Source organism: Mus musculus, chromosome 13 (assembly GCF_000001635.26).
Source record: "Mus musculus strain C57BL/6J chromosome 13, GRCm38.p6 C57BL/6J".
NCBI classification, from domain to species: Eukaryota; Metazoa; Chordata; class Mammalia; order Rodentia; family Muridae; genus Mus; species Mus musculus.
This window is the reverse complement of record NC_000079.6, coordinates 27,298,422-27,324,916: the sequence shown is the minus strand read 5'-3', so window position 1 is coordinate 27,324,916 and position 26,495 is coordinate 27,298,422. Positions and strand designations below refer to the sequence as shown.

The following is a 26,495-nucleotide window of genomic DNA, read 5'->3' as shown; positions in this document are numbered from 1 at the left end:
TATAGTTTGTATATTTCAGGACTGGGTCAGATTGATGACTATTTCTTTTTTCTTCTCTGGGATTGTTCCTACCTCCAACTAGAACTAGCATATGTGTGCAGTTGTGATAAATTATGCAGGTCTGTAGCACATTACTTTTTCCATGTTATGTGAATTATGTGCTTGCTTATTTCCTCACTAATAGGATCTTAACATTAAGTTTTGGAAGTTTTGAAGAATATTGAAAATAGGCTATACATTTTTCTATATCTATGGTACCTTACTGAAAAACTTCAAAGGAAGCACCATTCCTGTCCCCTCAATTTTTATTTCTTATCCTGTGGTAGCAAGTAAGTGTTTTGAACTCTTTCCATAGAAACTCCATTATAAGTCAGGGCCATTAGGAGTCATCTTGGGTATTGTTTATGTACTAGATGATATAAACTATCTCTACTGTCTGATATTGGAATGGCAGTTGGGGTCCTGCTTCTTGTTTGTGGAATATATGCCCAGAAGTTTAAGCAACTTGCTTGCTTATGTTTAAATTTGAATAAATATTTGAATATATCTGCTGTGGCATTTGTAATCATAAATAATAACATATCGATGTTACCTTGATGGCTTTTAACTCTAGGTGAAGAGTCACTTTTGTAAAAAAAATCTAAGAGTTTTGTCTGCATCATATATTTTCATGTGTCATTTTTCTATATTTATCTGTATATATTACTGACATTATGAAAACTTACTTCCAAATCTTGAACCAACAATATTCTTAGAGATTCAGTGTGTTGATGGTCTACTGGACTTGCAGAAAATAGTCAGGTTTTATCAGTGCTCAACTCTGATCAATGTAGGGAACATGATTCTTTTTTTTTCCATTTTTTTATTAGGTATTTAGCTCATTTACGTTTCCAGTGCTATACCAAAGGCCCCCCATACCCACCCACCCCCACTCCCCTACCCACCCTCCCCCTTTTTGGCCCTGGCATTCCCCTGTACTAGGGCATATAAAGTTTGCGTGTCCAATGGGCCTCTCTTTCCAGTGATGGCCGACTAGGCCATCTTTTGATACATATGCAGCTAGAGTCAAGAGCTCCGGGGTACTGGTTAGTTCATAATGTTGTTCCACCTATAGGGTTGCAGATCCCTTTAGCTCCTTGGGTACTTTCTCTAGCTCCTCCATTGGGAGCCCTGTGATCCATCCATTAGCTGACTGTGAGCATCCACTTCTGTGTTTGCTAGGTCCCGGCATAGTCTCACATGAGACAGCTATATCATGATTCTTAATGACGTTGTGGGGGTGTCTTATTAAAAATGTATAGTAGTCTTCTAGAGACAACTGGAAGAATATACCATTCATGGATCAATGTGATTATGTCAATTCATCTTCAATCAGAAATAAGGCTTTGCTATGTACCCCCTACTGCACATTCAGATTTTCAGGTACACTCAATTTTACATGGAAATATACTGTCCTGGGATGAAACCGTGGTAAGAAATCTATTATGCACAGATATTATCAAATTGCCAGTGATTACTCTTCTTTAAACATGAGGAGTATTTTCCTGCAATGGCAAGAGAAAATTCAATCTCCTACTAGAAACTTTCTACCTGTTTTCTTTCTTCCTCTAGAATCAAACACCCCTAGAAGAGTAACAGATTCATTTACCTCTAGTCACTTCATAAGACAATTATTGAATACACAGTTATAATTCAGTACATAGTCAGTTGCTGTATTTTGCTTCTCTTCCTTATCCTTCCTTTCTCTTACCCTCTTTGTAAAAATCTACTCCCACTTCTCTTCAATTTTCCTGTTCTTTCCAATTGCATCCACTTAATCTACTTTTTAAAATCTCTCAACCTTTTTTTTTATTCTTTCCTCCTTTTCTTCTCTCCTTTCTTTTAATTTTGTTTCTCTTTGTGATGGTATTGCCCTTAATCAATTGGTTGTTCAAAGTCTTTATCCATAGTAGAACTATAGATTTTAAAATCTAAGTAAAGGTTTTTAAGTTCTCTCATCTCCCATATCAGTGTAAGTTAAAGCAAGTACGATATCTTTAGACACATGAACCTGTGAGCAACATTTCTCCCTAACTAATAATGGAATCATCACTTTCCCACATTCTTTTCTTATCCGTGGATTTGATTCTTCTTCACTATTAATTTTTAAATTATTTCATTTAATAATATACTTTATTAGAACTTGTCGTTCATTATTATATGTATAATTCATTCACTCGCCCACTGCACACTTCTGACCCGTATCTCTTATCTCTCAAGTATTCTTCCTATACCATATGGTTTTATTTCTTCTTTATCCTTGAGGAAACTGGCTAGAATTTTCAACAGAACTATGAAACATCAAATTGTTTTGTGGGGACTGGAGCCATTTTCACAAAATCAAATCTGTGAAAGTAAAATCACATCACAGTAAAATATTTTGCCTTCAGTGCTTTAACTTTTTTTTTAATGTACAGATCTTTCACTTCTTTGGTTGGACTTACTTCCATATGTAACTTAGATGTTCTCCATTTTTATGCTGGTCCTCAGATTAAAAAAAAAAAAGAAGAAGAAGAAGAAGACAGAAAAGAAAAAAGGAAAGCTTAAAGCTTAATTTTGTTAATTGATTAATCAATATGCTTAGTTTCTTTTCTCATACTTTCTAGAATATGATATCAAGAAAGTCTAATATTATTGTATAAAGATAATTCTTGTGTCTGTGTCAACTAAAGAAATATGTATTGTCAAAGGAAAAGACCCTCATCAGGCAGTGTTAAGTGGACACTCTTGAACATTCTTTTTCTTTAAATTCCTGGGATGGTGAAAAAATGCTCTATGATACATGAATATTTATCACTCCCAGACTGATTGTGATTGTTATTTTTTCTATATGTGAGTACTTATCATTTCTTCCTTAATAATTTCTGTAAATGAAGATGTGTAATGATACCCATGGAGAATTTAGTTCACTGTTTACATCATTAGTTTGCTATCAGAGTTTCTCAGGATTTACACTACTTTTAGAGAGGATTCTAGTGTGAGATTTCAATATAAAATTAATTATTTGACAAATTGACCACTAGACAATAAAATGTCTAATGGTGATTAGTTGTTGATCTTATTAAGTCTTATATAAAAATACATAATTTTATTTACATTTGATTTTGAGTTTATAAAAGTTTAGAAGTAAATTACACATAAATATTATTCTGCTTGAGTACAATAGAAAGTTGATACATTTACTTGTATATGTGCATGTACTAAACACTAGACTTTAAAACCGAATGTTCTTGCCTTCATTGGAAAATGCTTTGGAATGACTATTTCTTTTTTCAATGTATCTGGTTCTTTATTAAAACTTTTTATGAATAATATGTTATAATCCAATGATGACAACATATATGCTACAATTAAAATTACATAGTGCTGAGTACTGGTAAGACTTGATCAATAAAGTGAGCTGGTGCTAGAGGGAGGCATGTTGAAATCATGTAGGAGGGATGTAAATCCTAATGGACAGAGACAAAGCATAATCTGTGATCCAAGAGAACACACATGAGTCTGACGAAAGAAAATGAGCTTTGCTTTGAGGTTTATACTCCCCAAGAGTATGCTCATCTGCTTCACAGCATTCTGGTGTGGTTTTTGTGTTTTGTGTCTTTCCCAGTAAGAAATTACATTCAATGAGGTCAGGTATGTCCGTCTTCCTTGTTTATCAGCATGCCAAAATCTTGCCTGTTTATCTTGTTATCTTGCTTGTTTATCACTTGCCAAAAGATTGCGTACCTTGACACACATATTAAGAAATATAACAGTTAAATGGCCAATAACTGCTCCCTGAAGTTACCTATAAGTTTGGAGCGTCAAAAGTTATTGTCTTTTGTAGATGAAGCATCATTTATTTAACCTTACAATTTTAAGATATAATTTTTACATTCTTAGCCCAACCATGAATTACATTTAAAAAGAATTGTTAAACCATTTGTGCTATCCAGAATGAAACTTTATGAAAAGGTTTCAGAAAAGTTTCACGTTGCTTAATTTCATTTTTACCATTTCTATTTTTTCGTTGTGCAATTAAGTAAAATGAGTGGTTTTGAGTAGTAAGTTCAGAAAACGATTTTGCACACTGGAGTACGTAAACTTTGCAATATAATTTTCACATGGATGTCAGGTCAGAAGTCCACCTAGTTTGACTCATCCATCAACATGTTAGATGACTCTGTTGTACATCAATCTAAGGATTAATATTTTTAAAGTAATTGTAAAACATGATTATTTTTAATAGTGGTTTGTTGAACATCTCTTGATAGTAAGACTTAGATAAAAGAAAATAAGTTAGATTTGAGGAAGAAAACAAACAATACATTATGTCAGCTTTCCATTGCCAGGGCACAATAATTGAGAAAATCACTTTCATAGGTAAAATTGCAAAATCAAATTTAAAGTTTAAAGTGGTTTTAGATAACTGAGGGTTTTGCATTGATCCCATGAAAGCATAGTTCATTATTCTGGGACCATGTGAAAGAGATGACAGAAGAGGAAAAAAAATGAACTAATATCTTAATAAAGACCTCCAGGAAAATCCCAATAACACTATCTCTTTTCAAAGCCTTGTTCTTCTTTGTAAAGTCTTTACTAATTCATCACATTTCTAATGGTCTCCACAAAACAAGGATATGTGCATATCCCAGTTCAAAACAAGAGCATAGAGGAATGCTTAGAAAAAATAGAAAACGACTTTAATGAGAACTGAGATAAATTTCTACCTGTGGCTAGTATAGACATAGAAGGATTTTGATCATTTTTTCAGTCTCAGTTATAGTGAGTTATACCATATTTCATATTTTACTTACTAATCCATTATGAATCTCTATGAAGGAGAATGGAAAGGAAGTGGTTGAGATTACTAGAAGAGCTCAGTAGTGATAGAATGCCCTCTATTTTGCAGCTTAAAGATTTCCAATTCAATTGGGATCTTGTCAGTAATATATGCTCAAGTTAAATAAGCAAATTGGTACTGGAAAACTATCCCACTTCTACTAATCTGGCATCCTATCTTAAGAACATTAAATGAATGTATATTCAGTGGTAGAAACGTGAAAAGAAGTTTTTAGGGACTGATCATCTCTGTTTTCTTTGATGTGTGATTTGGGCCACAGGAAGATTAGAGGAATCTATTAAATAATTTGACTGAGATGAATTTGAAACTAGACCAAATAAGCCTTGCTAGATCCAGAGTAAAGAATAGATATGGGAGGCACCTAAAATAAATTTGAGGAGAAAAGCAAGAAGACAGAAGACAGACACATGTTTAACACCTAACAGTTTTTGCATTGTTTAAACATTTCATGGTATTTGAGCATAATAAAGTTCCATATTATTTGTACTGTTTATCATTTCACATGAAAAGTATGCCATGGAGAGTGCATGTCTTTCTGAATGTATCTGAGGCTTTTTTATTCTTGGTAGGGTAGAGTCATTGTTTAATTGTCAGTGTTTTAATGAGGTGACTCAGTAATATGTTGTAATTTTACATAAATTATTAATTGCCTCATTTGCATTCAAACTTCTGTTAATGGTGACAAGTTTTGATACCTACAACTCCATACTAGTGATATATTTGTTTATTTGTATTACAGGGTGAAATGAGATGTCGAAAAACTTGGATTTTAGACATCAACATGTTTAAAGAGTCTGTTTTTATTTCTAATGAAGGATTCTTCACACAATAACATTCATTCAAAGTTACAAATTATAAATTGGTTAAAATAAGATAGATTAAAAAGATCACTCTAAAAGTAAATTGGATGGTTGTGAGATTAACAATCTCTGTTATAGAGAAGTTTGCACTTCAAAAGCCTGATACTAGAGTCAATCTTACGTGAATCCTTGACCAAGCACTGGAATAAGTTAAATAATGTAAGATGGCGAAGGTCTTCATCAGGTGACTGCAAGGATGCCAGTTCATTCCACACGGGATATCTCTCATTTTCTGGGGGTCCAGGCTGAATCTAATCACCAAAAAATATCCATTTATTATTTATCATTATTTACTTGCTGTTATTCATTTTAAATATTGAAAGAACTCTTGGGATGAAATTAGAATTATAAGTTCTCAGATAAAGAGATGAATTTTAATGTCTCTATGCCAAAGTAGTGTGAATGTATTAGCCATGAAAATTCTATGAGATTCTTGAGTACATTTCCTGAATTCAGTGGGTAGCAGATTAAGGGTATTCTTACATATAAGGCAAATACAGAGTCAGGAAAATGCTGGTTGCCCTTCAGAGATTGATTTTTGCAAGGGACAAAGTAAGTCTCAGGTCTCTCATAGGGGAATATAAACATGTCCTCGGTATTGGCCTAGAGAATACTTTAATGATACTTTCCTGTTCTACTTTTCAACCAAGTCTATTGTCCATAAAATACATGGAAAGGAATCCTCAGACAGAGTGAGAACTGCACCTAATGCTTTCAGGTGCCAATAGTCCAGAGGTTGTTTGGACAGCTAGATCTGCTGAGGCTGTCAGGATTCTCCCTCTTGCCAAGGGAAGGTACTTGATCAAAAGAGTATAAAGAGACATTCCTGCAGTGCAAAATAACCAGGAAAGCACCATTTAGATGGATTAAAGTGCCAGGGAAGGTTTATTGAAAAGATCTTCTAACACAATGGATGACTACATTTTTTATATGTAAAATAATGCAGGTCTGCATTCATTCCCTATTACAATAGTCACCTCTCTGATGAATGAAAGAAAGCAAAGGAATATAAGAGTGCATACCTTGCTGAGTATCCCTCTAAGAGCTTCTATAAGTACTATGATTTTTTCTTCAATATTTCTGGCTCTTGATATGATCTCATCTGGAGCTTGCTCCATATAACTCAGTTCAGTTATTATGTGATACAGAGGATATCTCCAAGCTGTCAACATACTGATCATCTCTTTCACAAGGAATACACCCTAAACATCAATAATTAAACAACTATATCAATATTGATGAAATATGACAGAGTTAGCCCATGTGGTATATTCTCAAAGAAACTCAACTTAGCATTTACTTATTATATTCATGTGAAAAATTATAAATGTAAGTTATTATGGAAATCTCAAAGTTTAGTCCTTTGCCTACAGTTTGAGTTAGACAATCTAAATATGTATGATTTGACTAAATACTCTTTCTAATGATATGTTTGATAATACATTTGTTACTCTATGATGTTCTATGGTCTGTTCCTCTGTTGAAATCAGTAGTCTTTGATTTTTTTCAATTGTTACATCTAGCAGATACAGGACCTGACTCTCATAAAACTGGTGGTAGCACTGCTCTTCAGTGACAAGTGGCCTAAATGACTTTCCCATAGGAATTCTTATATGGAAGCATTTAGTATAGTAAATATCACATTATTCATTAATACACTCATTTGTGATTTTTTCATTTACTTTAAGACTCTGGGAGAAATATTCAAGGAAGACAGGCCTTTATATATTTGCCTTTCTGAGCTATGAGAAAGTAGACACTTGTTTCTTGCTGAGTAGCCTATGTATGAATAGATGCAGGTGAAGAACAATGAAACAGCATTGGTGTTAATGAGCGAATGATGAACAGCAGAATAAACTTTATCTCCAGGTATGTGCTCACTGCCAAGGTCATATAAGAAGCTAATCTGAATATAAAATGTTCCAGTACTGCTATATAACAGTTTTTCTTTTGGCAATAAAAACAAATACTTGATTTGATTCCATTGATCTACTGTGTCCAACATTTTGGCACTGTGATATATCTCCAAAGACATATGTGTTTGCTTAATGAAAGCAAAGTTTAAGAAAGGAAAAACTATAAAAATCATAAATTGAAGATAGCTTGATACATGAACCTTGACATCAGAACTGATAATATAGTTGTATTCTGAGACCTGTACTGTTTTACTGGGATTCCCTTGTTCAGCTGAGATTTACTAAGGCCTGGGAGAAGACAGGTAATTTATTGAGGAATGTATATTCAGGTTAGAAGCAACAGTAAAACCAGGAAGTTCTTGAAAGTCAAGAGGAGAATTCTTTTTGATCAATAAGATGCAAAGTGGCAAACTCAGAAGCATTTCAAATGTATAATTAATGAAACTGTATTTGCACTTCCTATACATAAACACGAATATATTTAAGCATGTGTGCAGTTCAGTTCAAAGTGTCCTGCAAAATAATACATGTAATCCTAGCTATAGGCATTGGTAAAATAGTTTACCTGAATGCACAATTTATGGTTCTAAGACAGCATTCTTTAATCTTTGGTATTACTTATAATTTATCATCTGTATAATAAGATTGTTTGACATCAGAAATGTAAATAAAGAAAATAGCCAATAAAAAATAACCAGAATGCATACAAACAAACAAACAAACAAAGAATGGTGTTTGATTAACCTCCACTTTCATTTTTCTAGGTGTGTGATTGAAACAATTTTCTCACATATAACTTTTTCTTCCATATAACATATATTGGCTTCAGCAGAGCAAAGCCAGTGTGAACTGCTTGCTTCCTCTGATTAAAGGACATGCTGTAGACTCACCGGCATCTGTCGGGCTCCCTCCTTAGACACTGAAATAGTCAATGTAGATGTGTGGCAGGCAGTAAGGTATCTGTCAGAGAACCACCTGCCTGGTTTATATCGCACATCCTCCATCTAAGTAAAAAAAAACAAAAAACAAAAAACAAAAAATCAAAAAGACTGTCTTACTTAAGACACAAGTAAATGAATACATAACCAGAAAATGGATTCATTTGTCAAAGTTATTTTCATTTTGTCTGTGTGAGCTTTGCATGCACAGGCAGGTTTTTGCAAGTGAATGTGAGTGTCATCAAGCAGTAGTAGCAGTGTGGGGATCAAAGGCATTGTTCCAGTTTTGGTCCTTTTTTACTACCTTCTTTGAGACAACATTTTTTTTTTCTTTTTATTGGCTGCCACAGCATACATCAAGTTAGCTGGACTGGCAATGCTGGAGATTACACGGTTATGATCTTCCATCTCACTACAGTAGGGCTGACCTTAAACACATGTGTTATCAAGTCTGCTTTCTATGGATTATATGGATCCTGAGGTCCTCAAACCTGCACTGCAACACTTTGTCACCTTTCTATCACTTACTAGCTGAAAAATTTTTTAAAGTAAGAACTGCATAAAAATGTGATCTGGAAGAATTAAGAAATGTATTAGGTGATCTTTTCACCTAATATTCCCATATTAATTCTGTAGTCATTCCCCATTAAACCCCCAGCTAGCCTCCCAAACAATTTTTTTTCCTTCTTACTATTTCAAGAGTCTCTTCTATGATTGTTACCCTTCTGAATTAAGGATGCTTTCTATTAGTCATGACATATAGCATCTAAATATGCTGTAGCATGCTTCCTAGTAAACCACAGAGCTCTACAGTAGCTGGCTTGGAGGCCCATTTTGTCAGAAACCCAAAGTGATGTACTTACAAATATCCTGTGCATTTCTGCAGTGAGCTCACTGACATTATGAGATAGTATGGTGACGTGATCAAGCAGGTCATATATGGACATCTCACCATATTCATCCAAACTGGCATACATGGGCACAGGGGCCACATTCTTCCACAGAAGGAAGTTTGATGCCAACAGCATCAGGAGAGTCCCTGCTATATGGAAACAGGAGCTAGGATGAGATTCATTCCTTTGAGGTTATCAAGGTTATTGTGGTAAGAAAACATCTACCACTGAAAGATTCAATTAAATAATTAATTTATATAACGATATTTATTGGTTAAATTTTTGAATTACTATGAAAATTAACACTGACTTTTTTCTTAACAGTTTGAACTCAATTCTTAGTGAGCTTTTAAAATTTACCTATGTGCTATTTTTTCTTTTTGAGTAATTACTTAAAGACAAAATTCAACAAGTAAAATGAATACCATGTGAGATTAAGATACATAAAATACACAAAACAAACTGCAATGTAGAAGGAAAAATGTTTTCCTGAGACACATGATAAGAAAAACAGAGCTATTTCACATTTCACAGAACACAGTGAAGGTCCTATCATCAAGGTGGAGTTTCTAACTAGAATGCCAAGTTTTCATTTTGCCCAGGGTGAGATCTCACCTAATTTCAAACTGGCCATCATTCATTTTATCAAAAAAATTTTCAGTTCAGTGTAGCCTCCGGCCTTTGCGTATGGTTATCAGCAACCCATTCTTCCTACTTGAAGCTCTCCCTGTTCAATTTTAACTTCTCAGTGGTTGTCAAGTTATGCATTTGCTCTGTTTTGTCATTTGTTTTGGCTCCTTTATTTTCCCACCAAGTGTCTGTTCCTACCATTTGACCTCTCCATCCCCAACCAAGCAGAGAGTGGTGGCAGCTGAAGTGACATTCTGCCTCTGGTTCTTCTGTCCCATCTGCTGGAGGATTTAGACACAGCATTCACTTCCTTTGTCACTGTCACCACTTCACCAGCAAAATCAAACACTTTGGTGACCTTCACCCTTTAGTTTTCTCTAGATATTTTATTTGATCCCAGTTTACTTGAATTTGACTACTTGGTCTCTTCTGCTGCCTTAAATTGTGAAGTAGGGTCTGATTTTGATTTCCATCCCTCTACATCAGGGAAACTTGATCACAATCCATCTTTCTGTCCCTTTCTCTGTATTCTCTGACATAAGGCTAGGGCTCTGCATCTACCTTCTTTTTTCTTTGCCTTCTCAGGCAACTCTTCACCACTCATCTTCCTTCACTAATTTATGGACATCATCTCCTCTGTGCTTCTCCATTCAGAGACATATTGTCTCAATCCTACTCTGACATGGAGAAATCTTTGGACTTGAATACATCCATGCAGCTGAGGCCCTGAGTCTTCATCCAGAGAACCACAGCTGCTGCCCACACACAGCTAAGTCTATGAGAGAACATGAACCTGCAGGGCCAATAGCTAGAATGGCCTTCTGACATGTCTTTTTAAAATCATTCACCACTGAAAGAAAGTCTGCTATTAGGAATTTATGCTGATCCTCAATGCTCTGATTCCCTATGACACTGTCTCTAACTCAGCATTCAGGGTTTACATTTTGACTAAGACAACACACTTTATTTGTGTCTTATATCTTCATGCCTTATAAAATTAAACACATGATTGCCTATTGCTTAATAGTAAGAGTGATGACAATCCAGTCATGAAAGGGCACTGTATGCTGGATTTGCTAATTCACAATAATACCATGGCCTGCTCTTCTACCCAAGATTCAGAATGAGCATTCTGTACAGTTGAACTTTACAATCACTTGAGGGTAGAGTAGGTCAATGCAATATTATCAAATTGTGCTGGTGAAAAGGAGTGTTGAAAAAGGTCTGACTTTTATTAAGTCCTATTAATAGATTCTGGAAGGCTGAGTGCCAGCACTGTAGACTATCTCACTGGGGTGTGTCTTATATGTCTGTGTAGCAGAGACCCCCCACCCCATCACAAGTGCTGAGACTCATTTGCAGGTGTCCATGGTTCCAAAGCACCAACTTTACTTTTCATCACATGAGCACAGAAGCCCTAGTATTCTTCATTTTATCTATATTATTGCTTGCTCTGTCAATCTGATCAATCATCTTTACACTTTTGACAATGATCCATGTTAAACACCTCTCTAATTTGCTAATTCGACAGACAGACAGACAGACATATCTCTAACATACCAAGAGTTTCACTCTAAACACAAAAGAAGCAATTCACTTTAGAAACATGAGTTAAAATCAATTTTTGTATTTCTTGATACCATTACTAAATAATTTCTGAAATAAAAAAATGTGATTTTTCAGACATTTAAATTCCCCCAAAACTTTCACGATTCATTAGTTTCCTGGGCTGGCCAGTTTGCCAAAACCAAACAGTCTTTTTAAACTCTAGGTCTGGATTTACCCGCTTCAACCACAGCAGGAGATTTCACCATTCATTTGTTTCCTTTAGTTCAACTAAGATGCTGAATCATCTTAATAATTACCACTTGTGTTGAGGAGAAAGAGAAATCACATGTTTAAAAACTGTTGTAAAATGGTCTACATTGCTCCTGAGCAAGTCCTTTCTAGATTATGATTTTTTTCCTAGGCCTTCTCAATTAAATATGTCTGTTAACCCCAGGTATACAAGATGAATCTCTAAGAAAAGAATGTCAGCCAATAACCTTGGAGAACCAATAAATATATAATATTTACTTATAAGGCATTAGTGAGAGCTTACGTACAGAAGCAAGGTTGACTCAAAGACAGCATCTGGGAAATGACCACGTCTGTGGGCCACGGAATGCAGCTGCGCTGGAGTCATCTCAGTTTATTGTTCACCTTTTATATACTCTGGCAGATTGCCCCAAGGCCATGTACTACTGGAACAGGAAGGAAGTAAGGTATAAAACTGAATTGCTTCATACAAATAGGTTCCAATTACTGTCCTGCTTCAGGGAATGTTAACAGTGTCACCCTACTATCATAGACCTGCCTTATCTAAATGTTTCTGCCATTTACAGGGTATAACTATATATACTGCAGTTTATACGGTATGAACTTACTTCTAGATGTATAGAGCCAGAGCCTTCTCTACTCCTTGATCAGGGATAATGACCCTATCAGTGTAAGTGTAAACTGTTCTTCAACACATCCCCCATTTCCTCAGATACTTGCATTCTTTCAGTGACATGTTTTAAATGTTTTCTGCCTCAGAAGAACATGACATCTGTACATGGATTGTAATGAATATTAGGACATCATGTCACAGCAGCAATCATTTATTTTCATCATTTTAGCTGACCGTCTCATTTTGTCCTGTAACCTGTGACTACTGTAAAGATTCTCTCTGTGCAAAATAGGCCTAGAGAGAAATCATTCAAAATCAGTTTGTTAGGTATATTACATCCATGTATCAAGGAAAGGTGAATGATTCTTTAGTGTTGCCTGTAATCACAGTAAATCATTGTTCACATTTAGGGCAAATCCAACCCTTTCATCTCCATTTGTCTGTACTAAGATAAGTTCTCTCCATCTACTGCAGCCTATAGTTCAGAAGCTTTTGTCTTTAAGGTTTTGCAAGAAATTAGGGGATTCTATACTTATATGTTGCCTAAATATGTCTCTTAACATAGGATTTATAGGTCTCATCGAATGTCCTTGCATGTAATCAACATTTGCATCTTGCTATAAATTTGATTTAGTAAGTTCTCACTACCGAAAACTTCTTCCTGCACAGTAGAGACAATCACTGTTTCATCTTGGACCCCTAGAGAGGCTTGTTCTCTCTTTTTGTCTTGATTTTCTGTAGTCCTAATATATATATATTATTATATATATATTATATAAAGGGCTCTGTTAAGGTAGTTCTAGAGAGCTGTATGAACCATTATAAATATTCATGTTTCACTTTGCTTCCTAGTCTCTCTATACTACTGACTAGTGAATGATGCCTGACACAACATTCCCTTAGAGATTCATCTACCTAATTATCCTATAGACGTGGAGAGGCAATGCCAGTAGTCTCAGTGACTAACATCGTACAAGGCCAAAGAACTAGGCTCTAAGTGCAATTGTCATGGTGTCTGGCCAGAAATATTCAGTGGTTTGTTAGGGGACTTATAGGAAACAATAATGGCAAATCATCTTCACACACAAATATAGGCTTGCTACATCTCTCCCCACTTTCACACATGGAAGCACTCTCACTTTTGCAAGTAAGCCTCATAACCACTGGACTAAAACCTTCACAGCAGTGATTCTTGTTTAAATGATAGTATTAACTTCATTCTAAATGCCAACAGGAAACTCAACATTTCCTTGAATCTTTATTAATAGCTGACCAATGTACATACAGGTACTTGAGATTTTTTTTTTCTTTAAAAGACTTATTGTACTGTAAATTAATCTTATTTTCATATCTAGTGCAAATCATGTGAATATTTTTATACTTTTCTCTTGGTTTGTGTTTTTCTGTTTGTTTACTAGAATCTTTAGGTCTTAAGACAAATTAGTCTGGAACTCATAACATATCTAGTCTTATCTCAAATTTACCAAGGTATTTCTTCTTATATATCTGGAAATCTGGAGTTTCAGGTATGGTCCATACCTGCCTTTTGTGAAAATATATCTGAGATAATTTCCGTTGCCCAGGAATAGCATTCCCCCTTCTTTGCCTTCCATTTTCCTACTTGATTCCTCTCCTCTCCCCTTTTAGAGGGAGCCATTTAGAATAGTCATTTCTATTATTAATAAACATGTTTCTTACTCAAACTTTCCACAAATTTAAGAGACAAAAATAGAGAAATAATGTGTTATGTGTTGTAGCAAGTTCTGTGACTATGAGTACTGGTAGGTTTTCATAAATAAAATTAGATCTAGTTTTTCCAGGTCTAAAAATATTTTTATATTAGAGCATTCAGGATTTAATGAATGTTTAGGCATTTACTGTACAATTATTCATAAATTGTATCAGTTCAAAGCAAAAGAGTTTGAGTAATTGAAAAATTCTTCATATCAACTTAAAGTGAAACACACCTCTAAAGGTTCACTTCTGCTAGGATACATTGATAGAAATCATTTAGGAGGGATATAAATCCTGATGGACAGGACAAAAGTTGGATTTGTAATCCAAGTGAATACCTTGTAGTTTGAATTAGCACAGGAAATGAGGCTCACCTTTTGCTTGAGTCCTGACTTGACATTATCTGAAACACTTTTCCCAACACCTGCTTTCCTTGAGCCTCTACTTGACATTATTTGAAACACTTTTCCCAACACCTGCTTTTCTTGAGCCTCTAGCAGATCTGTTGAATCTTTTCTTCTAGAGAACAGTTCACCTCCTCACCTGCTTTACAAGGTCCACGTATCCTGTTGGTGTTCTTTATTTTTTCCAGTAAGAATATATGTTTAACAAGTCCAGGCCTGTTTATTGTTTTTGCTCATCAGTTTGGAACCAAAGACTGTGTAAGTGCCTGGGCAACTGGAAAAGGAAATACCTTGTAATCACTGGTAACAGCTGCTTAGCCTGATTGGCTAAGTTTGGAGATTCTGTAGTTTACTGGTGATTGCTGATAAAATATTTTTCATTTAATCTGACAGGATTAAGATACTTTATTTTCACTTTCTCAGCATGGCATTAAACAATATTTGGAAACACTTGTTACATTAATTGTAGTAATCAGTTGGACCATTTGTAAAATGGTAGTAGATTTGGTTTAGTTCAAACATTGTAATGCCCACTCATCTTTGTGTGATTATGTGAAGTGGGTGCTTCTAAATAGGAAATTAAGAAAATTATTATAACCTTCCCACATATGGTCACTTGATCTTTGACAAAGGGGCTAAAACTATCCAGTGGGGGGAAAAAACAACATTCAACAAATGGTGCTGGTTGAATTAGCAGTTAGCATGTAGAGGAATGAAAATCAAACCATTCTTTTCTCCTTGAACAAAGCTCAAGTCCAAAAGGATCAAGGACCTCCACATAAAACCAGATACACTGAAACTAATAGAAAAGAAAGAGAAAAAGAGCCCTGAACACATGGGTTCAGGAGAAAATTTCCTGAATACAACACCAATAGCTTATGCCCTAAGATAAAGAATTGATAAATGGGACCTCCTAAAATTGCAAAGCCTCTGTAAGGCAAAGGACACTTTCAGTAGGACAAAATGGCAATCAACATATTGGGAAAAGATCTTTACCAAACCTACAGCTGATAGAGGGCTAATATTCAATATATACAAAGAACTCAGGAAGTTAGACTCCAGAGAACCAGATAACCCTATCAAAACGAGGGTACAGAGCTAAACAAAGAATTCTCAACTGAGGAATACGGAATGGTTGAGAAGCACCTTAAAAAAGGTTCAACATCCTTACTTATAACAGAAATGTAAATCAAAACAACCCTGAGATTACACCTCAAACCAGTCAGAATGACTGAGAACAAAAACTCAGGAGACAGCAGATGCTGGCAGAAATGTGGAGAAAGAGGAACACTCCTCCATTGCTGGTGGGATTGCAAGCTGGTACGACCACTCTGGAAATCAGTTTGCCAGTTCCTCAGAAAATAGGACATAGTATTACCAGAAGATCCAGCAATACCACTCCTGAGCATATAACCAGAAGATACTCCAACATGTAATAAGAGCACATGCTCCACTATGTTCATAGCAGCCTTATTTTTAACAGTCAGAAGCTGGAAAGAACCCAAATGTCCTTCAACAGAGGAATGGATACAGAAAATGTGGTACATTTACACAATGGAGTACTATTCATCCATTTAAAATGATGAATTCATGAAGTTCTCAGGCAAATGGATGGAACTAGAAAATGTCATCCTGAATCAGGTAACCCAATCACAAAGGACATACAAGGTATGAACTCACTGGTAATTGGATATTAGCTGAGAAGTTCGGAATACCCAAGTTCCAATTCACAGACCACATGAAACTCAAGAAGAAGGAATACCACAGTGTGGATACTTTGGTCCTTCTTAGAAGGGTGATCAAAATACCCATGGGAGGAGATACAGAGACAAATTTGGAGCAGAAACTGAAGGAAAGATCATCCAGTAACTCTCCCACCTGGGAATCCATCCCATGTACAGTCACCAAACACAGACACTATTGTGGATGCCACAAGCGCTTGCTGATAGGAACCTGATATAGCTGTCTCCTGAAAGGCTCTGCCAGTGCCTAACAAATATAGAAGTGGAAGCTCACAACCATCTATTGGACTGAGCACAGGGTCTCCAAAAGAGGAACTAGAGAAAGGACTGAAGGAGCTGTAGGGGTTTGCAGCCTCATGGGAAGAACAACAATATGAACCAACGAGTACCCACAGAGCTCCCAGGGACTAAACCACAAACCAAAGAGTACACAAGGCAGGACTCAAGGCTTAAGCTACATATGTAGCAGAGGATAGCCTTGTGCAGCATCAGTGGAGAGGCCCTTGGCCTTGTGAAGTCTCCATGGCCCAGTATAGGGGAATGCCTGGACAGATAAGCAGGTGTGGGTGGGTTAGTGAAACAAATACCACTCCCATATGTGACTAAATTGCTTCCCAGGTCTTTCTGACTGGTCTTTCCCTTCATGCTGGTCATGATTATGGTGAAAGTGTGTGAGACTTGGCTGACTGCTGACATTATAGAAAGGCATCGGAGACGGGGTATTATGCTAGGTGATATTCCATAAAATACATTCGAAAGATTTTCAATCCTAAATCTAAAAACAAGTGTAACATTGTAGAAGTAGTTTTCAAAATAATCAATTTCATTAGTGATTGATTGACTCTCTCCTGAGTATGAGGCAGTAGTTGACAATAACAGGTAGGTTTGCTTGAAATCATCTTCTGTAATGAGCCCCATGATTGGTTATCCAATACTAAGTTTTATGCCCGAAAAACAACAACAACAACACTAAACATACTCAGCAGTAGGTGTGTTTATTTAACAATAATATGAAAAAGAGGCCATGAATTTAAGGAAATGTAGGCCTGCATGGGAGAGGTGGAGAGAGAAGATGGGACAAATGAATTCATATTTTAATTAAAAATTCAATACATTAAAATTGATGGCAGTTAATAATAGTGAAGTTTCATAGTAGTTAGATTGTCATTTTACTACCAAAATCAGCCTATAGATACCTTTATAATGAATCTAGGGCTTTTCTAATTCTTAGTAGACTCAATCAGCCATAGTTTCAATCCTTACTTTAATAAGATGATTCACACTAACTTGGTGTCATCTCAGGTAAGCTTGAACTACCTTACTTGCAAACAAAACCTCAGTAAATGGTGATATAATGGTGGCAAATTTTGACACAGCTAATCCAACGCTATTGATTGATTTTGTATTGCATAAAAAATAGACATCAAAAATTAGATTTTTAGACAATATATTTTTAAATAGTGAACTTTTATTCACAATGCAAAAATCTATTATTTTCAAAATTTGTAAAACCAAACCAAACTTCCAAACTCAAAAGTTTCAAACAATCCTATCAGGATTAAATGTGGTAGGCTTAAAGTTAGCAAGCTCTGTCATAGACAAATCGGAACTTTAGGAGCTTTAGATTATCACCAATCTTCTGTGAATCCCTGCTCAGGCACTGAAACTGGCTATGAAAAGCAAAAGCGTGAAGGTCTTCATCAGGTGACTGACTACAAGGATGTCAGTCCTTTCCGGACTGGTTACTCCTTGACTTCTTTGAATTCAGGATGAATCTAATCACCAAAAGAAAATAACATATTTTTCATGTGGTGGCCATTATTCATTACAAATAGTAAATGAATAATTGAAGGGGATAGTTAGGATTGTAAAACTTCTGACAAAAGCATGGAATTCAATATAGACACATTAGACTAGTGTTAATGCATCAGTCACAAAAATTCTAAATGATAGATCCTTAGAGATATTTTGTGCATAGAGTAGATGGAATATTAAGGATGTGTTCATATATAAGAAAGAAGGGGCTCCCTGCCTGTAGACATGGATTTTACCAGGGATAATTCAGGAGCTAGTAGCAATTCTCTCATGAGAAAACTTAAACATGTCCTCATTATTGGCCTGGAGTATACGGTCCTGGTGCTAAAAGGGAACTGTTGCCCAATTCTAGTTTTCAACTAAATCTATTGACCACATAGTACATGGAATCTCAGATTTGGTGAGGAATTTACCTGATGCTTCCAGGTGCAAATAATCCAATGATTGCTGTAATAAGACCTAGTGATGGTGTCAGGAGATTTTCCTACCACTACAGAAAGGTCATTATTCAAAGAACTGTGAGGAACATCTACTTTGAATTGGTATTCCTGAAATATGGAATAATTGATCTTAGAAAAGTTGTGGATTCCCATAAATCTTTAGAAGCAAGATTTTTAAAAGACTAGATGACTCTATTTTGATATATTGAATTTCTTTTATGGGGTTCATCAACTCTGATGAACAAGAAAAACAAAGAAACATAAGAAGACTACAAAGCTTAGTGAGTGTTCTCTGAACACCTTGAAGTCCATTCACCATTATGCCAGCAATGTTTGTTCTTGGTATAAATGCAGTAGGAGGTTCTTTCATACCACTGAGCTCCATCACTGTGCTTCAGGGAGTCTTTCCAAGCTGCCAACATAGTGAGTATCTCTTGCAGATGAACAGCACCCTACACAATGACAGTTTAACAATTGTATTAACATTTCTTAAAAAAAAACAGCAATGTTCATAGTTCATGTGGCATTTGCTCAAGAGCTGAACAAGACATGTGTATGTTAGTGAAATAATTTTGTAGATGGCACATGTTATCTACACGTTAGAAACAAAAGTAGATCAAGGAAGGTCCTGAAAGTCAACAGATACCTTGATGATCAGTAATATGCAAAGCTGCAAACACAGGAGCCATTCATGATGTGTATTAAATGAAACTATGTTTTCATTTCCTCTATATACACAAGACTATATTTAAGTATGCATGCAATTCAGTTCAAAGTATGCTACATAATTATAAACACAACCCCAGCTATGGTCATTGAGAAAATAGGTTCTCTTGATAAAATGTTTATAGATCTGCTAATATTACTTAGCTTTTAATTTTACTTACAGTCTACAGTTCTACAATGCAGATTGTTCCTGGACTGTTCTCCTATTCTCCAGTCTTCTGCATGTGTGATTACACCCACAATGTGCAGCTTCAAAACATAGCTAGTGACCTGCTTAGTTCTTTAGGTTAAAGCAGAAGCTGAAGATCCACTTGGATCTGTTCAGTTTACTCTTCAGTTAGCAGAAAAGCAAAGGTGCATATGTGGCAACTGCTTTGGGATCCATCAAGGTATCACCTGCCTGGCTTGTACTGTGCATCCTATAACTGATGAAAAGGACTCAGTTATCTTAATTTGGAAATGAATAAATGCATTATACATGAAAATTATTAATATAATTAGTGTGCATTTTTAAAAAATTTTGTGTGTATGTTTGGTTTATATGATTATTTGTGTTTGTGGGTGTATGCATAGTCATGTGTGTAAATGAATTTCTGTATGCATCAAGATAGAAGTGTACTAGAAAGTGAACAACCTCAGATGTTTTAGCTTTCTTTCCATCTTTTTTTTTTCTATAAAACACTGAAGAAGTGTGCCCCCAAAAAGGACAGTCTTTATTTTAGCATCATATACAGCAGTTAAGATATGGAATCAACTGAGCCATTAACTGACAGATAAACAAAACAAAGATGATAAAGGTACACACACATAAATAGGGATATTATTTGATTCAAAAAATATTGCCATTTCTTTACAAGCTGGGAGAAATTGGAAATTAGGCAAAATAAGACAGACACTGAAATACAAAACATGCATGTTTTTAATTGTAGGTGAAAACTACAATGTTAATTTTACAGAAAGGGAAGATAATAGTGGTCACTAAACAAGCATGTAGTAACAATAGAATGTAATAAAGAATAAAGGAATTAACACAGTCTTCTGTGGCCATTTTATTACCAAAAGGTTCCAAAAATATACATTATAGGCCAGACAGCTTCTTCAACAAATGCTGATGAAAAGAACTAGATATTTACATGTAGAAGATGACATCTCACCCCTACCTCTGGAGGACCTTTGTGTTAGACCTTTGAAACTACATAAGGAAATCATAGGGAAATATTCACAATGTAGGCACAGACCACGGATTTTGAAATACAACTCTAATAGGTTGGTAAATGAGAAAAAAAATTGCCAAATGGGATGCATGAAATTGAAAAAGTTTCTGTTCAACAAAGAAATCAATCAACAGTGTTTTAATCAATGCAAAACATTTTCTAGTTTTTTCAAGACATAAGAAAATTAGAAAAATGAAGGCAATGTGCTAGTGGTGAAAGGATAAACGGAGAGATCAAAGGAGTTTAACACTTAGCACAGTTCACTTTTGATGCCACTCAGTTGAGAAAATCTTTTTAACAAATGCTTCTGTGGTTCTAGAACAACTGAATATATCTGTAAAAAAAAAAAAAAAAAAAAAAAAAAAAAAAAACCCTGTAACCTTCAACTACACTATATCTGTGATACTCTATTTCTTTTTTTCCCCATTTTTATTAGGTATTTAGCTCATTTACATTTCCAATGCTATACCAAAAGTCCCCCATACCCACCCCCCCACTCCCCTACCCACCCACTCCCCCTTTTTGGCCCTGGCGTTCCCCTGTACTGGGCCATATAACATTTGCAAGTCCAATGGGCCTCTCTTTGCAGTGATGGCTGACTAGGCCATCTTTTGATACATATGCAGCTAGAGACAAGAGCTCCGGAGTACTGCTTAGTTCATACTGTTGTTCCACCTATAGGGTTGCAGTTCCCTTTAGCTCCTTGGGTGCTTTCTCTAGTTCCTCCATTGGGGGCCCTGTGGTCCATTCAATAGCTGACTGTGAGCATCCACTTCTGTGTTTGCTAGGCCCTGGCATAGTCTCACAAGAGACAGCTATATCTGGGTCCTTTCAGCAAAATCTTGCTAGTGTATGCAATGGTGTCAGCGTTTGGAAGCTGATCATGGGATGGATCTCTGGATATGGCAATCACTAGATGGTCCATCCTTTATGTCACACTTCCAAATTTTGTCTCTGTAACTCCTTCCATGGGTGTTTTGTTTCCTATTCTAAGAAGGGGCAAAGTGTCCACACTTTGGTCTTCATTCTCTTGAGTTTAATGTGTTTAGCAAATTGTATCTTATATCTTGGGTATCCTAGGTTTTGGGCTAATATCCACTTATCAGTGAGTACATATTGTGTGAGTTCCTTTGTGAATGTGTTACCTCACTCAGGATGATGCCCTCCAGGTCCATCCATTTGGCTAGGAATTTCATAAATTCATTCTTTTTAATAGCTGAGTAGTACTCCATTGTGTAAATGTACCACATGTTCTGTATCCATTCCTCTGTTGAGGGGCATCTGGGTTCTTTTCAGCTTCTGGCTATTATAAATAAAGCTGCTATGAACATAGTGGAGCATGTGTCCTTCTTATCGGTTGGGACATCTTCTGGATATATGCCCAGAAGAGGTATTGCTGGATCTTCCGGTAGTACTATGTCCAATTTTCTGAGGAACCGCCAGACTGATTTCCAGAGTGGTTGTACAAGCTTGCAATCCCACCAACAATGGAGGAGTGTTCCTCTTTCTCCACATCCTCTCCAGCATCTGCTGTCACCTGAATTTTTCATCTTAGCCATTCTGACTGGTGTGAGGTGGGATCTCAGGGTTGTTTTGATTTGCATTTCCCTGATGATTAAGGATGTTGAACATTTTTTTCAGGTGCTTCTCTGCCATTCGGTATTCCTCGGGTGAGAAATCTTTGTTCAGTTCTGAGCCCCATTTTTTAATGGGGTTATTTGATTTTATGGAGTCCACCTTCTTGAGTTCTTTATATATATTGGATATTAGTCCCCTGTCCGATTTGGGATAGGTAAAGATCCTTTCCTAATCTGTTGGTGGTCTTTTTGTCTTATTGACGGTGTCTTTTGCCTTGCAGAAGCTTTGCAATTTTATGAGGTCCCATTTATCGATTCTCGATCTTACAGTACAAGCCATTGCTGTTCTCTTCAGGAATTTTCCCCCTGTACCCATATCTTCGAGGCTTTTCTCTACTTTCTCCTCTATAAGTTTCAGTGTCTCTGGTTTTATGTGGAGTTCCTTAATCCACTTAGATTTGACCTTAGTACAAGGAGATAGTAATGGATCAATTCGCAATCTTCTACATCTTTTCTGAGAGTCTTTTCTTGTCAACTACCATGCACATTATCCAGCTTGCCCAGTAATATTCCAGTATCCCTTGTCATCCCTCCCATCTCTCTGCAGGATTTACAGAGATTACTTACCATGTTCTGATTTTTGAGGATTGTTTTGAATCTCTAGGATTCTGTGTGTTCACAGCACCTTATTTATTCACTGAGTCATTTTCCTAAAATTAGGTGTGTAATTAAAAACAAAAGTACAAAAATAAATTTTTAAAAAATAAGAAAAATAACCTTTTCCCTAATTTTAAACTACTTGGCATGTAGTTTTCCTCTTTTACCTATCTAGCTCCCAGTTTCTCCCCCTCTTAACTATTAGCTTTGACATTTCATGGAAATCTTCTCTTCTTGATATATTCAGTCACTGATTGTTTATTTTCTCTATGAAATTTTATCCATGGTACAAATGCATTTGCTCTTTATAATAACCCAGCCAACGGCATGGAAAATCCCATTAGAAAGAAGGCAGAAATAAGTGAGATAGTTTCAAAGGCTTTTAACATTTCTGAAGTTTGGCTAGGGAGTTCAGAAGATAGGCTCAGGGCATAACCAAACATGTTCTTGAGGGTTTCCTGGCAGAAACTATCCCAGCTGGGGCACAAAGGTTCAGAGGCCACAATATCCCATAGGTGAAGATTTGAAACTAGCAACACTAGAAGTGTCCCTGCTAAATAAACATAGGTGTCACTCATGTTGATCTATCCAGTGTGGCTTTAAAAATTAGTCCTGTAGAGGAAAGCTTTGGACTCTTCAGGGCTTTCTGCATGATTTGGTTCTGTATATCAGGAATGGGGAATAAATCTTGGCCTGTTTACACATAGCTATATAATTCTCGTTGCACTGATAGTTTGTAAATGGGTGACTTTCTGCATTTAGGATTGCTCCCAGAAGTCCTTCTGAATACAGCAAAGACTGATAGTCTATAATAATTGCAAGTGAACATTTCCAAGTCATTCTGTTCAGATGGTTTAGGGAATTTATGCTCATTTACAGTTTGACCCTCTATGTATTGTAATATTTTAAACTCAAAATCTGATTTTAGCATTTGGTCCCTGATGTGAAAAGGACAGCAATGGTCATCTGTTTGCTTTATCTTCATGACTGATGAGAATAAACATATGACTCTTAGATTTCTAACACCAAGGATGAAGAGTGTCTTGTTGTGAAATGACACCCTATCTTGATTTTTATTCCATAAAAACTTCATAAGTAGCTTATTTAATAAAATGATTTTGGATTTTTTCCCTAGGGAATGGGAACAACCTAAGTGATCTTCAACCAGTAAATAGATAATGAAAAAAAAATATATATATATACACACATACACACACACATACATACATACACACATCAGTATTTATACACTCAAAAGGAAGTGAAAAACATACAGGCATAGAGTTATTTTAGTGAAACAATTCCTAAGTAATATCTCAATTAAAACTTGGCTTGTCATCTTTCTTTCCTGGGCCTTATGTCTGGACAGAGCATCAGCATGTCTGTTCCTCTGATGACCCCATAGTCTGAAAGCCTTCCAGGAGGTCTGCTCAGCCAGGGCCACAGGTACCCTCCCAAATAACCCTCAGCAGCTTGGAACCCCAAGAAGCCCTGTGGACTCAATACCCATCTCCACCCCCATACCTACTCCCTGCATGAACTGCACTCACTTTCTGCTTGTATCTTACTTCTGAAGACCCAACAGTCTAAAGTTGTTCTAGGAGGTCTGCTACAGTCAGGGTTATAGGCCTCCCAGGGGAACTGGAGAAACACAAGAACACAGTTGACAGGCTCCAGACAGAGACACCAAGGCCAGATAACACCACAGATAAAGAGATGACAAGAGGCAAATACAAGACTATAAATAACAGAAGCCAATATACACTGGCACCATCAAAACCCAGTTCTCCCATCACAGCAAGCACTGGATATACCAACACATGTGAAAACCAGAATGCTGACCTAAAATACTATCATAAAGATAACACAGTCCTTTAAGGAAGATCTAACTCACTGAAAGAAATACAGGAAAACACAAGTAAACAGGTAGAAGTCCTACAAGAGGTAACAAATAAATTCCATAAAGAAATACAGGAAGACAAATCTAACAGGCAAAGAAATAGAATAAATTGGTTCAAGACCTAAAAGTGGAAGTAGAAACAACAAAGAAAACATAAATGGTGCAACCTTGGAAATGGAAAACCTAGGAAAGAGATCAGGAGTCATAGAAGCAAGCATCACCAACAGAATACAAGAGATAGAAGAGCCAGGCATGGTGGCACATGCCTTTAATCCCAGAACTTGGGAGGCAGAGGCAGGCATTTTTCTGAGTTTGAGGCCAGCCTGGTCTACAGAATGAGTTCCAGGACAGCCAGGCCTACACAGAGAAACCCTGTCTCGAAAAAAAACCAAAACCAAACCAAACCAAAACACAAAAATAAAAACAACAAAAAAACAACCAAAATGACAACAACAACAACAACAAAACCCAACTAACCAAACAAACAAACAAACAAAAAAACAAAAAAGACAAAACAAGAGATAGAAGAGAGAATCTTAGGTGTAGAAGATACTTTAGAAGATAATGACACAATAGTCAGAGAAAATTCAAAACAGGAAAGAAAGAAAGAAAGAAAGAAAGAAAGAAAGAAAGAAAGAAAGAAAGAAAGAAAGAAAGAAAGAAAGAAAGAAAGAAAGAAAGAAAGAGCAGTATTGGAGAAATAAGGAATTCAAGGTCCATACCTAAACATAATAAAAGCAATATACAGAAAACCAACAACCCATATCATATTTAAGTGATAGATTCTTGAAGCAATCCCATTAAAATCAGGGACAAAACAAGGATGTCCACTCTCCCCATATCTATTCAATATAGTACTCAGCCTTGTAGCTAGAGCAATAAAACAACAAAAGGAGATCGCAGGGATACCAATTGAGAAAGAAGTAATCTAGTTTTCCCTATTCACAGATGTTATGATACTATACATAAATGATCCCAAAAATTCTATCAGAGAACTTCTACAGCTGATAAAAAAAAAAAAAAAACTTCAGCAAACTGGCCCAATATAAAACTAACTCAAAAAAATCAGTAGCCTTCCTTTATACAAATGGTAAATGCTCTGAGAAAGAAAATAGTGAGACAACACCTTCTACAGTAGTCACAAATAACATAAAATATCTTGGGGTAACTCCAACCACAAAAGTGAAAAATCTGTATGAAAAAAACTTCAAATCTCTGAAGAAAGAAATGAAAGACCTCAAAAAATGGAGAGATCTCCCATGCTCATGGATTGGTAGGATTAACAGTAAAAATAACCATCCTACCAAAATCAATATACATATTTAATACAATCACCATCAAAATTACAACACAATTCTTCAAAGACTCATAAAGAAAATTCTCAATTTCATATAGAAAAACAAAGGACCCAGGATAGTGAAAACCATACTTAGCAATAAAAGAGCTTCTGGGGAAATCATCTTCCCTGACTTCGAGCTATACTACAGAACAATAGTAATAAAACCTGCATGGTATTGGTACAGAGCCTGACAGGTTGATCAATGGAATATATTGAAGACCCAGAAGTAAAACCACATACTTATGGACACTTGATCTTTGACAAAGAAGCCAAAAATATACAATGGAAAAAGGAAAGCATCCTCAATAAATGGTGGTAGTCTAACTAGCAGTCTGTATGCAGGAAAAAAATGAAAACAGAACCATATTTGTCACCTTGCACAAAGCCCAAGTCCAAG

General features: G+C 36.0%; 1 protein-coding gene and 1 pseudogene across 2 annotated transcripts; both read right to left on the bottom strand.

The window, feature by feature from the left end:
- Window positions 1-5,662: 5,662 nt before the first annotated feature.
- Window positions 5,663-12,302, bottom strand: Prl6a1 (prolactin family 6, subfamily a, member 1). Of its 2 annotated transcripts, none has more exons than NM_001382844.1 (5): window positions 12,225-12,302; window positions 9,460-9,635; window positions 8,549-8,662; window positions 6,765-6,944; window positions 5,663-5,993 (listed from the first exon to the last, which is right to left on the bottom strand). In NM_001382844.1, exons 1-5 carry the CDS (start codon window positions 12,250-12,252, stop codon window positions 5,802-5,804), a joined length of 690 nt encoding a protein of 229 aa, NP_001369773.1. In that variant the 5' UTR covers window positions 12,253-12,302; the 3' UTR covers window positions 5,663-5,801. The 2 variants fall into 2 exon arrangements, with proteins under 2 accessions (NP_001369773.1, NP_035296.1); NM_011166.2 differs by having other exon boundaries at window positions 5,665-5,993; window positions 9,460-9,638; window positions 12,225-12,290.
- Window positions 10,077-10,833, bottom strand: Gm11357 (predicted gene 11357; annotated as a pseudogene).
- Window positions 12,303-26,495: the final 14,193 nt, after the last annotated feature.

What these genes read in the sequence shown, in the direction of transcription:
- Prl6a1 (NM_011166.2), bottom strand. Translation starts at nt 12,252, where the DNA reads ATGCTGTCTTTGAGTCAACCTTGCTTCT. An exon ending in TTTGAGTCAACCTTGCTTCT is followed by an intron (nt 9,639 to 12,224) that starts GTACGTAAGCTC and finishes GTTTCCATATAG; the next exon opens with CAGGGACTCTCCTGATGCTG. An exon ending in CAGAAATGCACAGGATATTT is followed by an intron (nt 8,663 to 9,459) that starts GTAAGTACATCA and finishes TTTTTTACTTAG; the next exon opens with ATGGAGGATGTGCGATATAA.